This window comes from Xiphophorus couchianus, chromosome 5 (assembly GCF_001444195.1).
Source record: "Xiphophorus couchianus chromosome 5, X_couchianus-1.0, whole genome shotgun sequence".
In the NCBI taxonomy this organism is placed as follows: Eukaryota; Metazoa; Chordata; class Actinopteri; order Cyprinodontiformes; family Poeciliidae; genus Xiphophorus; species Xiphophorus couchianus.
In genome coordinates this window covers 33,616,290-33,631,173 of record NC_040232.1, presented here as the reverse complement: position 1 = coordinate 33,631,173, position 14,884 = coordinate 33,616,290, and the positions used below count along the sequence as shown (strand labels likewise).

At 38.7% G+C, this 14,884-nt stretch overlaps 1 protein-coding gene across 2 annotated transcripts in view; it reads left to right on the top strand.

Moving 5' to 3' along the window:
* LOC114144713 (E3 ubiquitin-protein ligase SMURF2-like) overlaps nt 1–14,884 on the top strand; it is a 57,359-nt gene that overhangs the window by 40,402 nt on the left and 2,073 nt on the right. Inside the window, exons 11-18 of one of the 2 annotated variants that reach the window (XM_028017800.1) lie at nt 493–546; nt 8,525–8,738; nt 11,545–11,648; nt 11,731–11,845; nt 11,983–12,161; nt 13,928–14,065; nt 14,177–14,297; nt 14,397–14,598. In XM_028017800.1, the coding sequence (XP_027873601.1) occupies nt 493–546; nt 8,525–8,738; nt 11,545–11,648; nt 11,731–11,845; nt 11,983–12,161; nt 13,928–14,065; nt 14,177–14,297; nt 14,397–14,598 (1,127 nt within the window). Of the gene's footprint in view, nt 1–489; nt 547–8,524; nt 8,739–11,544; nt 11,649–11,730; nt 11,846–11,982; nt 12,162–13,927; nt 14,066–14,176; nt 14,298–14,396; nt 14,599–14,884 lie in introns of both variants that reach the window. The other variant, XM_028017799.1, reaches the window with a different exon arrangement.

Below are 14,884 nucleotides of genomic sequence, written 5' to 3'. Positions count from 1 at the left end.
ACCTGGTTACATTTTATATAATCCGATTGTAAAGTTTTTTTTTAAACAATAATTTCCAGTTTGAATCATGTGGCGTACCAAGCGGCCATAAATAATGTGATTTTAGCACTGATTGCTCCCTCGCTCTTATCTAATTTCATTGTTTTTGTTTTTCTTTTCCTCCAACTTTAAATCTTCCTGCTGATTGTCTTTCCATCTTTTTATCCATGTCATCGTGTCCATGTTTTCTTCTGACCCGTTTTCATCTTCCCATTTGTCTCTCTTCTTCCTTGTATATTTTTTCTGGTTTTTTTTTTTTTTTTTAACCTGCCCTCCTTATTCATTTTTCTCTTTGCCACATCTGTTTTTCTGTTTGTTCTTTTTAAACCCATCCTTATTCTTCACTCGTGTCGTTCGCCTGCGTGTGTTTTGGTGCCTTTTAACTTTTTCTCCTCCTTCGTTTTTCTTCTCCTTTTTTCCCCCCCCTTTCTGTCCTCCTGTTTTCTTCAGCAGCCCAAGTTCAAATGGTTCCCGCGTGGCCCCGGACAGCCAAAACACTAACCTCAGGTAACCTGCATACACTCATTTTACATCTTTCTATCTTTACAAAAGCTTTGCATTGACTTCCATTCATTTTTTAGTAATATCTTTAGTCCTAACCCTAATGCAGCACTTCTTCTTATGGGGTTTTGGGTCTCATAAGGAGCAGCTGGTCCTCAGATTGTAGTGTTTTTTTTGTGCCTTAAATTGTGAGAAGTGCTAAAGCACACATGGGCACATATTTGTACTCTGAAAAATGTGACTTCTTGCTACTTAAAGTAGATAATAAATTATATACCTGTACAAAGGTCAACATGGCCTCGAAGGCTACATGATTGTTTTCCAGAACTGTCAGTTTATATCTTCAGCAAGTATCCACTCAGACCAATGCAATACGCTCGTCAGCACAACAGCTTCCAGTGGAGTTAAATGTGAAAAAGGATATTTGGTTTCCATGTCTGATAAACTAAATTAGAGGAAGTGTTTTGGCTGTCTGAGAGGCCCCTGTGCCTTTTGTGACTCAGAGGTTTTTCCAGTTTTGCTCTTTTGGTGCAGAATCTCTGTTGGAGCTTTGTGTCTGGCAGGATAAACATGTTTGGGAAATCAGCATCTGGTCATTTGGTCAAATCACATCCATATGTGTCTGAAAAGACTCTAGTTGTGAGCTGGAGCTCGGCCTCGCTGCCTGTCGCCACAATTAGTTGCTTGTCTGACTCCTTACTGGTAGAGGACAGATTCAGTCCAGATGAAACTTTTAAAAGTTTTGGCAGGTCAGGATTAATCAATGTGGATTTGTAATGTCACTTTTTGCTAGGCCTGCGACTAACGATAATTTAGGAATCGATTATTCTGTTGTTTATTTTGATGATTAAACGATTAATCGAACAAAAAAAAAACTGGCACATTCTGCAGATTTTTCATTTAACCTTTTTTATACAATATTGAAAATACATTAAAAGATGCTTTTAAACAAATCAGTTCATTTTTAAAATAAAATAATAAACATTTTATCGCCTGCAATAACATGTCATTCCTTTAGGTGAAGCTGGACACACTAGGTGTTCTGGATAGAACATATTTACAAATGTTTTTAATGCAAAACATTGTACAGTTTTTACTTAATTCCTGCTCTGAGGGTGGTACTTGTCTAGCAAATGGTCTTTCTTTAGTCTGTGTACTCTAGATAACAATTTATTAATTAGTTGATGATTATTTCAGTAATTGATTCATAACGATTAATCGTTTAAGCCCTACTTTTAAATGTGCTTTTTTCAAAACCATTTTGCATAAAAAATCACTGACATTGTAAAAGTCAATTTTTCTTTTGGTTTTGCTTATTTTTGCTATTTCTTTAGCTGGGAGTGTATGCAAAATATATTGCACACACATCCATATACCCATACACAAGTTACGTGAAAGTTTTAAAGTACTACATTATTGACAGGTATTAGTTATTGGTCGTTACTACATCATTGGTTTCTGCTTCACAGCTTTCAGTCGACATTCATTCAACTTCACCTTTCAGAGGCTGTGATCAAATGATTAAACTCTGAATGAGGGTTTGTTTCCTCTGAATGGAAAGAATCTGATCCCAATCACTCAAACATTCAATATTTCTCTTTTTTTCTCCTTTTCCAAAATGCGCTACACCTGGACTTTCTGTTCACCATGCAGTTAAATTATTTACAGATTAAGAGACAAAGGCCATGGCACTAAACACAGGACCCACACAAACAGAAGAGATGTGTTTGAGTTTTGCATCAAATGCTACTTTTGAGTGTTTTTATTTTATAGACAAACTCTTTTCTTAAAGCTTTTTTGTTTTGTTTTCATGCACAATTTACTAAATAGTTTTGGAGAAATATACTTGAATTTTAACAGGGTCATCTGTGGTAGTTTGAAAAGGAAACTTAGATTTATTTTAAACATTGTGCTATAACAGGAATATGGGTTGCTTTGGTTAAACAAACAAAAGAAAAATTAAAATCCTATTTAAATACCTAAACACCGTTGCTGTTGTCTCTATTCTCAAGCTCTCATTTTGAAATTTTGTGTGTGTGTGAAGACATGTAATATTTTCCTATTTAGAATAATAAAACTTTTTAATTTTCTCATAATTTCACTTTCCATAATTTTCGGATTCTCTAATGACCATTTATTTAATCTAGACTCATAAAATGGCAGCCGAGAAAATAACTTTATTGTGTTTTTCAAATATTTTTTATTCCACTTTGGCATAAAAACTACGCAGAAGTTCAGTCTATCAAATGTCCTTCCATTGCTGAAATACCACACATTTTTGCTTGGCTTTTGTTTTGTAACAGTTTCCTTTATTTTTTTTTTAATACACCCCTCCAAACAGAAAGCTTTTGTTTTGTCTGCAAGATGAACAGATTGTGCATTTACGAACTGATCTGACGTTTTGCACATTTTGCACCTCGGCTCTCCGCTGCTCTAGATCTGACTGCGACTGTTGCATTTTACCTGGGATGATGAAGGCCTTGAGTTGTCAGACAGTCAGACACATCTGCATGGCTGTGGTGTACCACACTGTCTCTCACATACTCTGCTTCCTTCTTTTGCACCAGCAGAAAAAGTCTGCTTGGGAGATTACATCAGTGTTTGGAGAGGGTATTTTTAGATGGGCATCAGTGGCTCGGTGTTTTCCCAACCAAGCTGTAAATCTTTGTGACATGTACATCAATATTTGCACTGATGTTTTAAGAAGTGTTGAGTATGTTTAAGTATATATATATAAAATGTGTGTGTGGTGGATTTAACCTGTGGAGGACGAGTGCAAACACCAACTGTCGGGTTGACAAAACTAAGACTTGTGACTGAAAACACCAGGAAATTAGCTCTACAAAGTCAGATAAATTCAGGTTTTTTGTTGCTGTGACAAAGGGATTCTACTTTTACAGTGCCCCTCTACACATCTTTACATTTCTCACCTTTTGTCACATTGTATTTAGCCTCCTTTGTTATCTCAATCTTTGTACATGTCACAAACCCTCATTTATCCAAAAATGGACAGAATATGCTAAAAACAGCAGAACCCACGAAGGTCCGCGCGTGCTTGAGGCTCATGGCGGACGTCTGCTGGAAACGCCCGCTCTTAAGTACGTTTTTACGACCACGTACTCATAGTACTCACTTAAAGTGCTCGACGGGAGACGGTGTTTACATAAAACTGCTTTGTAAATGACACCAAGCTGGGAAACCAAGCACCAGGCTTTACAACCAATCGTAAAGACGCACAGCGGCGAACAGGTGTGCGGTGGCTGCCCTGGTGGAGAACAAACGAGGCTAGTTGCCAACAAGCTCATCAAACTTGCTAGCGTCCATTTGGATTGTGGGAAATTAAGGACTTTGTCACGAGAGATGTTGATGACTATGAAATCTCATCCGTCTGCAGACAGTGTGTGTGGAGTTCTCGAGGCTCACAGAAACATACAGACAAAGCCTGAGCTACTATGGGTTGGTTTTGATTAGGGATATGATACATTGGTACTGGCCGATATTGATTATTTTTTAACAAATCAACATAGGTCTGACAAATAAAACTAGGCCGATATTGACGACTGATATTTATTTCCACCTTGTTGCCATTGGTTTCTGGAGGAGATTGATGATGTCACATTGACAATCATGCAGCGCAGGATTGTGGGGAGTTTAACTGAAGCAGAGAACAGAGAAGCAGAGAATATATTTCACTTTGTCAAAAGTGAAATATATAGACAATATCAGTAAATATCATTTAGTGGCCATAACAACAATATTATTGGATATCGATATCAGCCCAAATTTGTGAATCGTTGCAGCTCTAGTTTTGATCAAGTCATGTTTTAGAGCAACCCAGTCAAAGTCCAGACAATAAATCGGCTTTAGCTGTTTTCCACAAAAGAATGGGCAAAAGTTTCACTCTATAGATGAGTGAAGCTGGTAAAGAAAAGACGATTGAATCAGGAAGAGTGAATATAGATGCACACCACACTTTGTATCTAAAAATAAATTCATAAACCATGTAGAGAAAAAAAAATCAGCCTCACAGTCATACCTTTTACATAAAAACCCAATAAAATAACTGAAACAAAGTGCAAAGTGCTGCATATGTGAAGTTATAGCACTTTGACGTTGAATGTTTCCTCATGCTCCTGTTGCTTAAAGTATGATATCCACTGGATTTCTGTTGACCTACAGCAGGTGCTGTCATATCAATGACTGACTGATTTGCAAGCCTTTTTTCATTTCTCACTGTTCTCACAGCAGACCTGTTGAACTCAGTAGACACTTTGTTCATCACCGCAAGTCTGCTTCTCCTGTCCTGCAGTTTCTCTTGTTTTTATTTCTGACGCCAGAAAAAATTTCCTGTTTGGAAAGAATGTTAGAGGTCAGTCTTTCATTGGCATGTTTTAGGCATTTCCTGGGTATTTTCTGTTGTACGACAGAAAAGTGAGAGTCTGAAGGTTCTCCTACAGGCTCCTGTTAACTCTCTGGTCTCTAGAGTGCAGCTGCTGTGGCTTTCACACCGCTATAGTTAGTCAGTCATCATGGCACTTTTCAACGAATGTGTGAAAGGAGCCACATGCAGATGAGCGCTCGTTATCATGCAGTAAAGACGCAGTGCAGATAAATTAAGAGGATCAAGGCATATCACGACTCTGCAGGTTCAGCTGCAGGCCATTCAGTTCAGGCGAATCTTCACAATGTTTTCCTTCTTTTCCTGTTCCATCTGTCTCAACCAGCAGTTGCTGAAAACTGTCAATCAGGAACATTTTGAATTCAAAACAGTGTTCTTATGTTTCAGGTAGGACATTGTTAATTAATTGTTGAAATTATTGTCAGCTAATTCAGTATTTGATTAATCGCTAATTGGAGTATACAGATTCTAAAATGTACCATTGGATGAAAGAACAACACGGTCAGAACAGTAATTAAGCCAAAACTTTACGAAAAATTTATTTATTTGCATTTAAGATAAAATAAAAAAGCTTGTCAATAAATATGTTTTACCCAGAACTCCTCAAGTTGTAATTTTAGTTTCATCTGATTCAAATTCTGTTTAAAAATAAAAAATAATGAAATCTATATTTAGGCATCTTTTGCTATCCAATTAATTATTCCTCCTATTTTTTTTGCTTATTTTCTAATTTAAACAAGATATCGAAATACTTATTTGCATGTTTTAATGTATATCTAATATTGTACAAATAAGTGACTAAATCAAAATCAGCAGGATGTGCCAATTTTTAACCGATCAATCATCAGAATAACCGATTAATCGTCAGAATGTACCAATTTTTAACCGATTAATCATTAGAATAACTGATTAATCGTCAGAATAACCAGTTAATCATCAGAATAATTGACAGAATACTTGGTTACTAAAATAATCATTAGTTGCAGTCCCAGTTTCAAGTAGCTTTTGCAGTATGACTTGGCTTTTTGGGTTTGTGTTTTCTGCATTTACCATCATATTTGGAAAGTAACACAGGATGAACTTTGATGCTATTCCCTCAAAATAAGCTATTCATTAAAGTTTTGTTTTATTACACAGTTCCCGAGTCTTATAATCAACACAAGGTCCTTCTACTTTGTTTTAGGGCATCTTTCCTTGCTTTGCTAAAGTGGTTTTCAAGACTGCTGCGCTGAAGTCTTACCCTTTCTTTAACATGCGAGAAGCCCCGGCGCCTGCCAAAGAAATAAATAGCAGTGGACTTGATTATACAGGGGATACACTAGTGAAAACACTGCAGCCATACAGCCCAGGGAGCCCAAATAGATACATAGGCTACTTTTAAACCCACTGAGTTGGAGACCTAAAGTGCACCAGTGCTGGCGATGGTGGAGGACTGTCTTCTTCCGCCTCACCGGGCCTCTCCTCCATCATCGATCTAACTTGGTTCACTCGCTGTTGTCTGGCCGACTGCAGCTCTGATTCTCCCCTCCCGGCGGAGGACAGAAGCCTTTTCTGAAGAGGTCCTCTGCTGGCTCAGCGTCTTCTCAAAGGAGAAGGAGGGCTGCTGTCCTGCTGGAGGAAAGAATATGTTTTTCTGAAGCCCACCCAGGCGTTTCACCACAGACACCACAGTGTGGGCTGGAGCAGGCCAACACTAGAGAGCTCACCTTTGTCCAGACTTGATCCGATTCTCTCTCAACAGAAGAAGAAGAAATTGAACCCGTTGAGTTTTGTAAATCCCCAAACTGGATTATGGTTTATTTTTGTCCAACATGCTTTTGTCCTTTTCTCTCCCTCCTCAGAACAGCTGAGGGTTTAGTTGAAAATAGTATAGTTGCTGGACGATGCGGCCCAAAATAAATAACACATTGATCAGTTTGCCTGCATATCGATAAATGGACGATATCACTAACTAAGGAATGTCAGCATAAATACTTTACAGCCAGTTATATTGATGGTATGATTCCCTGGACCGGTTTCTCGCAATTATTTTTATTGCCATTTTAATGGACTTTAAAACTGCACCGTCTGCAAGTAAATGAGCATAATGGGTACTTTTAGTTGTTAAGAGTTACTGAACAAATAAACACAACTGAACAAGTTTGAAGTATAAAATTAGTTTAACTTCCAGCAGGTCTGCAACCTTTACAGTCCAAAGAGCCATTTTTACCTTCGGTCCAGCTAAGAAAAACTCCTTCAGAGCCACAAATTACCTTTTGGGGAAAGAAAAGACAACTTATTATTTTTGAATTTGTTATTTTTAAAGGAACCCCATTTTATTTATATATTTTGGGTTTTTAAATAAAGAAAAAACACTTTGGCATTGTCTTTTACAGGACGTTAACATTTCTGAAAAATTATGTTCAAGAAAGTACCCACCTAATGAAAAGAAGACTAGTTTTAGAAAGTATTGCTGCTAATTTTTAGTATCATTCTGTAGCAGAAAGTCAGTGCAATTATTTCTTGAATATACTGTTAAAACCTGCGTTATTATTACAGGTATATTTAAAAACATTAGTTGGTTCTTTACTCTGTTAAAGAATTTGCAGATTCTTACTGACTTTAACATTTTTCAAATTTGTCTTTTTGTTGATAAGATTTATGAAGGTCATAAAGACTGTGGGGAGACTTTATATAGGCCCATTGTACTTTTACTTCTTCCTGCACAGTTATTATTTTTTCTTAATATGTTTATTTTAATTGTGCAAAGGTCCAAAGAGCCATTTGTGACTCTGAATTGACAAATTCATGAAAAAGGAACACCAACCAATTGAAGAATCCAAAATATTTTGTTGAAACCACTTTTTTGTGTTACTTAAAGCAAAACAAAGACATTGAAGTCACCTTCAAGGATTCGGCTGTGACCAACCCCCTTTTTTTTTCTTCCTTGAAGTTTCTAGTAGACGGGAAATATTTGACATAGAGTTGAGACAGAAACAGCTGGAAGAATGATTTAAAGGGCTTTTTTATACATAAGAAGGAAAACAGTTGCTGAATTTGAAGAAAAATACGGGATCCTGATGAGCTGAGAAAACACAACCCTATAAGTAGCGTTGGCGAGGAGCGCCAGGCCGCTGTGAGGGAGCTTGTGTGTTTCTGCTTATTCGGTTTATTTCCCTTTCTGCGTCTTTTCTGGTGGCTCTATTTACCGAGCGTCTGGTAGCGCGCCTCGCCTGCTCACACAGACCCGGGATCAGATTCTCTGCAGGGCTTAAAGGGCTGTTGTTTTAACACCGGCGATGAGTTTGAGGGTAGAGAGGGAATTTTTGACAAAACTCCACCGGTCTGTGGTTGGAAGCACACATGAGAGGAAGAGGTCTGGGAATTCCCTGCACTACACATTCCTCCTCTCTTCATGTCCACGCAAATCCATCACATCCACCGGATTTAGAGCGATAAACAGGAAAAAAACGCGGCCCTCCTAATTACATTCACCTTTTGATGTCACAACTGGAAGAAATGGCTTTGGTTTCAACTTTTTTTTTTTTTTCTTATAGAGTAAAAACAATCTTATCTTTCCTCATTTGTCTTCATTTCCTCCTGCAGTCATCCACCACAGCTAAAGGACCAGGGTGGTCCCGGAGTCCCTCCGCAGGCTCTGTCTCCCGCTCAGCTGCCGGAAGAGGCGGAGTGTCTGACGGTGCCCAAGTACAAGAGAGACCTGGTGCAGAAGCTGAAGATTCTCCGGCAGGAGCTCTCGCAGCAGCAGCCGCAAGCCGGCCACTGCCGCATCGAGGTCAGCCGGGAGGAGATCTTCGAGGTAAAAAGAAGAAGAACACAAAGAAGACTAAACTGACGTCTTTTAAACACTAAGCACCTAGGAATGCTGATTTTCAGCTACAGCCTTTGCCTGACCTTTAATAGTGGTCTTTAAAACTAAATTTGTTTAATAAACGCATAAATATATCCAGGGAGAACTGATTCAACTTGCATTTTTACATTATGCATCACCGTACGGGTGCTTGAAATTCTTGAAAATGGTTCCATGTCCCCCTAGGTGCGTAGAGGAGCCAAAAGTTGTGCTCGAGTGAGAGCAGCACTACTTCAACATATCTTTACTTGAGTAAAAGTGAAAAGTAGCCGTCCAAGAAATTACTTTTAACTTTAGAGTAAAATGTTAAAAAGGCTACTCAAGTAGCAAAATATCAGTCATTTAACTGAGGAAGAGTGCAGCAAATGTCACGGTCAGACAGCGGGAAAGTGGGGAAGTCCTGTCAGACCGTCAGTTCCCGAAACCACCCACAACAAAACTCGTAAAAGCGGACGTGGGGTCAGTTTTTACAGAGTAAAAAAACTGAAGAAGGCCAAATGACCCTGTATCTTAAGACCACAGGAGAGTTAATATTCAAAGATTACATAATCAGACCGACCAAAATAATTATGTGGAAAGACCAAAATGAAAATTATTCATATAAATAACATAATTCCACAATCACAAGATCCGACCTAAAAGACATTTTTACAAATAAGTACATTATTTCCCTTACTGTTTGAAGTTAAATCAGATCAAACTGTATTTGTCTTACGTCGGTTAGAATTACTAAAATTATTTCTATTTGCTTAATGTCAGAAAACTTAACGGGAATAATTTTTGTAACTTTTCCAGACCAGTTGAAGAGGCTGTCTGAGAGAGACATTTCAAAGCATAAAATGTTGCTACATTTTAGTTTATCTTGTCCGCGCTGCAGAGTGTAGAATACTATCACAATATCTTATTAATAACAGTAATAAATTATATACAGTAGTGAATTTAAACTGCCCTCTTTAGTTCATTTGTATTGTTTTTATCTCCAAGGTAAACTTGCTTTGAAAACGTAAAATTTTACCGTGGGAAAATCGCACAAACTCCCGTGTCGTGCATTTTTAAGATTTTCTTTTTGTGAGGACCTGCCTCTTGATTTCCAAAACCGAGCAGAAAACCCTCGATTCTCACAACACCGCGCAGCCATAACTCTGCTTTCTTTCTTGCTCTTCCAATCATTTGTTCAGCTGAGGCAAAGGCATTCCTTCTGCGTGATTTCAGCAGCTAAAGTAACGGGGGCGAGGCGGAGGGGAGGGGGCGCCGGGCGAGCGGCGGAGTGAAGACAGCAGTGGCGAGCGTTCATGGCCAAACATAAGTTCTTAACTACAAGCTGATCTCTGAAAACGATGACTTCATCCCGTTTTGACGTGGAAGGAGGAAGTTCCTGAACCTGCTCTGCGGATTCTTCTGATGTTTCCAAGCAGGAACCAGTAGTGCAGGTTTCCACCAGCATGGATGAAATGCTGGTGTCATAAGCACTATTGATGCTTCTTACAGCCTTTGTGACTTTCTATTAATGAGGGTCTGGAAATGAGGTCTTTTCTTTTTTTTTCTTTAAATAAGAATGATGAAAAATATTTGCATTTCCAGACTTTCTCTGTCTGAAGGTTTGTTCATTGCACTTGTACTGGTCCATCTGGTTTTCTATCCACATGTCTATTCATCTCTCGGTATGTTTGTCCATCTTTCCTTTATCATTCTGGGACTTTAGTCCATACATGTAGTCATTCAAATTTGTATTTTTTCTTAAAAAGGCCCCGCCGCTGCCTTTTTAATTTCTAAAACCAAAATTATTCCAAGAAAAAGCAAAAACATGGAGTTTTTGTTAAACACACTTCCGACTTGATTGTTTAAAAAATGTTTCTAGCACAATTCAGACAAAATAATAACTAATAATGTCTTAAGACATAGACGTAAATGAAAGTTAACTTAATCTATTCCTACAAGTTCAAAACCCTCCCGTCGTCACATCGGACATTTGAAAAACAAAACAAAAAGCGTCTCCACCACGCCACCCGGTGCCATCTTAATCTCTTAATCAATGGGACGGTCTAAAAGTTACCAAAGTGATCACAACATTTTCAACTGTGATAATTAAGATTTAGCTTTACAAACTAGCTTAAGTTTATTCCAAATGCGTGAAGAAAAAAAACTAAACTGAAAGAACTTATTATCATTAAGAATTCAACATAATTGGCCACAAAGGGCTAAAAAAAGGAGCTGAAAGCTTTTTGACTGTGAAAGATTTATGTCCTCTAAAGTTTTTACATTTACATTTAATGCTTATACAATGTGAGCCAAATTGCTTGATGATGCACACAAACTTAGCCAATGAAGTTTGTAAAAGTACAAAAATACGTAGCGACCTTAAATAGGCCAAGAGTTACTTTTGCCCTATTTTTTAATTTTTTTAATTATTATTTTTTTTACAAATTCCTGGGCATGTATTTCATATTTGAATTTATTAAGTCAGTCATTTCCAGTCCAAAACTGGAATTTCTTTTTTTTAAATGTTGCTATCTTCGTTCCAGACATCCATAAGTACTTGGTGCTTTTCAGGGTCAGCGTTGGTCCTACAGCGTTCTTTAGAGAAGTCAAAATGCCAATCTTTTCCATAACAATATTTCATTTAGCCTTTTATTTAACCAGGTCAGACGATGGCGCGATTTTACCACATCAGCCTGTGTCTCACTCAGCTTGTTCGATTGTAACACAAGTTTTGCTAAGTCGACTGTACGGTTCTGCTGTCTGTCCTGACCCTCAGGAGTCGTATCGACAAGTGATGAAGATGCGTCCGAAGGATCTCTGGAAAAGACTGATGATAAAATTCAGAGGAGAAGAGGGACTGGACTATGGAGGAGTTGCTCGGTAAGTCGTCTTTGAGACCACGCATGTTGACGATTAACAGATTTGACGTAAAGACTTCGAGCTGACTCAAATGGTGTTTCAGGGAATGGTTGTACCTGCTGTCGCACGAGATGTTGAACCCATATTACGGCTTGTTCCAGTACTCCAGAGACGACATCTACACTCTACAGATTAACCCAGACTCTGCTGTCAACCCAGTAAGGATAATCTCAACGTATTGGCTTATTTGAATATACAAAACTGTAAGACTTTTGAGTTCGATTTCGTCATCGTTTGTGATATTATTTGAGCAAATGCAATCAGAATCCAGGTAAACGCTGTTCGTAACCTGCAGGAACACCTGTCATACTTCCACTTTGTGGGCCGCATCATGGGCATGGCGGTGTTTCACGGCCACTACATCGACGGAGGCTTCACGTTGCCGTTTTACAAACAGCTGCTTGGGAAACCAATCACGCTGGACGACATGGAGTCTGTCGACCCCGACCTCCACAACAGCCTCGTTTGGATCTTGTAAGTAGAGACGTATTTCTTAATCCGTCAATAGTCAAAACATAACTGCTAGACATGTGGACATTTAAAGCTTTTAAATTCTTATGTTTAAGTCTTATTACTCAGCTTTCATGAAGAGAAGTAGAAGAAGAAAAGTCATAATGAAGTGGTTGGACACAAGAGTGTGGTCACTTCTACCCTAATGTTGTTGCCAGGATCAGACATTGCTTTTAAAAGCATTTGTTTTGTTTTGTTTTATTTTAATTCTATTAATTTAGATTTCCTGCTGCTTTAGTTTGTCAATGTCCACATCCTCTAACATTGTTGTTAAAAAAAAATCTAAATGAAAAAAATAGAAATGGTTAACCAAAAAACACATCAACAGTCTTAACTGTAGCGCCCTCTGGTGCCGAGTCAGTGAAACCTCTCCACTGAGAAAGGCAGCAGTGGAAAAAAAGGCAAAGCTTTTTGACACATTAGTCACATTTTGACACGAGATGAATATTTATTTTATTATGTAAATACTGATGTATTTGGTGCCATTATTCAAACTGGTGATCTCGATGTCAGCAGATTGTTTTCAATTAAACAAATAGGCTGACAAACAGGTGGGAAAATTGCTGTTAATGTAACGCAACAATTATCCACTCAGATCTAATCTGGATCAAATAAAAAGCCATTTTAAATACAAATTGAATTAAGTTAAGGATTCCAATTCACTTAAATGTTACTTTTTTAGACTGAAAAAGCCAATTAAAACCTGCTTAGTGCAGCCAAATTAAATGTTTCTGTCGTTTCCCATCATCCCGGATCTAGTTGAGGTTGAGGGACAGCAGAGAGATTATGGTGTAATTAGCATCTCTAAACATGGACATTTAGAGAGTAAATATGATGAGCAAAGCATTTAATATCGCCCGTCAGTTTAAACATGCAGCAGCTTAACTCTTACAATAACTCAGACTAGTTTAAGCTAAGGATGGATGCTCTATGTCAGGATTCGACACTTTGTTCATCTAGACTCATCTACACAAAATGTTAACAACACGGCACCAAAAGTATCTATTTGAAGAAAACATTGTTAAAACAATATTTGTAATGATTGTATCCAGTTACCTGAAGATATGAAATAAAAGTAGTAGATAATAAAAACAAAATATTACAAATGGGAATAAGATCTTGTTTGATCTTGTAAGATCTGTTGTCTTTTCTTTAAAATAAATAAAACCATTTTTAGACCTATTAAATATGTGTTTTAATGGGTTTAAGATATTTTATTATTTTACTATTATTTTATTATTATAGTAAAATAATGAAATATCTTATTTTATGTTCTGGGTACTGCTGTAGAACAACAGGAGACGATGGTGCAAAGAATGACTCTTCATAAAATCAACAACCTGGCATACAACTGTACAGTGTCTTCAGTCAGAGGCTTCTTCAGATTCACTGTAATACAGACTGCTACTGGAGATAATTCCTTCCCTCTGCTTTCAGTATCTACAGCAACTCTGAAGAAACGTGAATAATTGAGTTACATTTAATTTCCCTTTGGGATCAACAAAGTGTTTGTTGGTCGAATTGAAGACGCACCAATTTAATGGGATTATAATTTCATTGGTTTTTTGTTGGTAGTGGGGGCTTGATATCAAATGTGACTGGATAATGTCTAATGCAGCCTGCAAACAAACATGTTTACGTGACAGTAAAAACCAGTTTCATCAGCATAGAGACGGAGCGGTTCTGTCAGAGTTCAGTCCGCTGAGTACTAAAGAATCTCTGCTCCTCAGGGACAATGACATCACAGGGGTCCTGGACCACACTTTCTGCGTGGAGCACAACGCTTACGGAGAAATCATCCCACACGAGCTGAAGCCCAACGGGAAGAGCATCCCGGTGACGGAGGACACCAAGAAGGAGTATGTCAGGTACAGAACAACTGGCGGAGAGAACAGCCACGCAAAGCTCCACGTCTTCAGTTTCCCCGTGTCAGTGTGAGAAATGTCGTGAACCCTGTTTTCCTCCGGACCCGTCTGCAGGCTCTACGTGAACTGGCGTTTCCTCCATGGCATCGAGGCTCAGTTTCTGGCTCTCCAGAAAGGCTTCAACGAGGTCATCCCGCAGCACCTGCTCAAGTCCTTCGACGAGAAGGAATTAGAGGTACACCAGCATCCACGAGAGCATCTCATTCGTTATTTATCGTTTTAGTTTGTCTAAACGTGCTCCGTTTCACGGTGACCAAAACGTCTGTGCTTTCAGCTGATCGTGTGCGGCCTGGGGAAGATCGACATCGCCGACTGGAAGTCCAACACTCGGCTGAAGCACTGCACCCCAGACAGCAACATTGTCAAGTGGTTCTGGAAAGCCGTGGAGTCGTTCGACGAGGAGAGGAGGGCCCGGCTGCTGCAGTTCGTTACTGGCTCGTCCAGAGTCCCGCTGCAGGGCTTCAAGGCTTTACAGGGTGCGTAACGTCACTCACCGCTCTTCAGCAGATCGCTTCAGAAAGCCAGGAGCCGCACGTAGCACCTGGCTAGCTTTTGTTCCGCTTCTCCTTAAGAGATTTCTACATTAATTCAGTAAATGTTTTAATAACTTACTGAAAAGGTAAATGAGAAAAACCGAAAGGCGTTGAGAAAAACGCAAGCTCTTTCGTGAGCGTTGTCGCCACCTACTGGCCAGACACAGCCATTGTAGGGTTTGTTGTACTATCGGCCAAATTGCAAGAAATTCCATCTGGAGGAACTTTA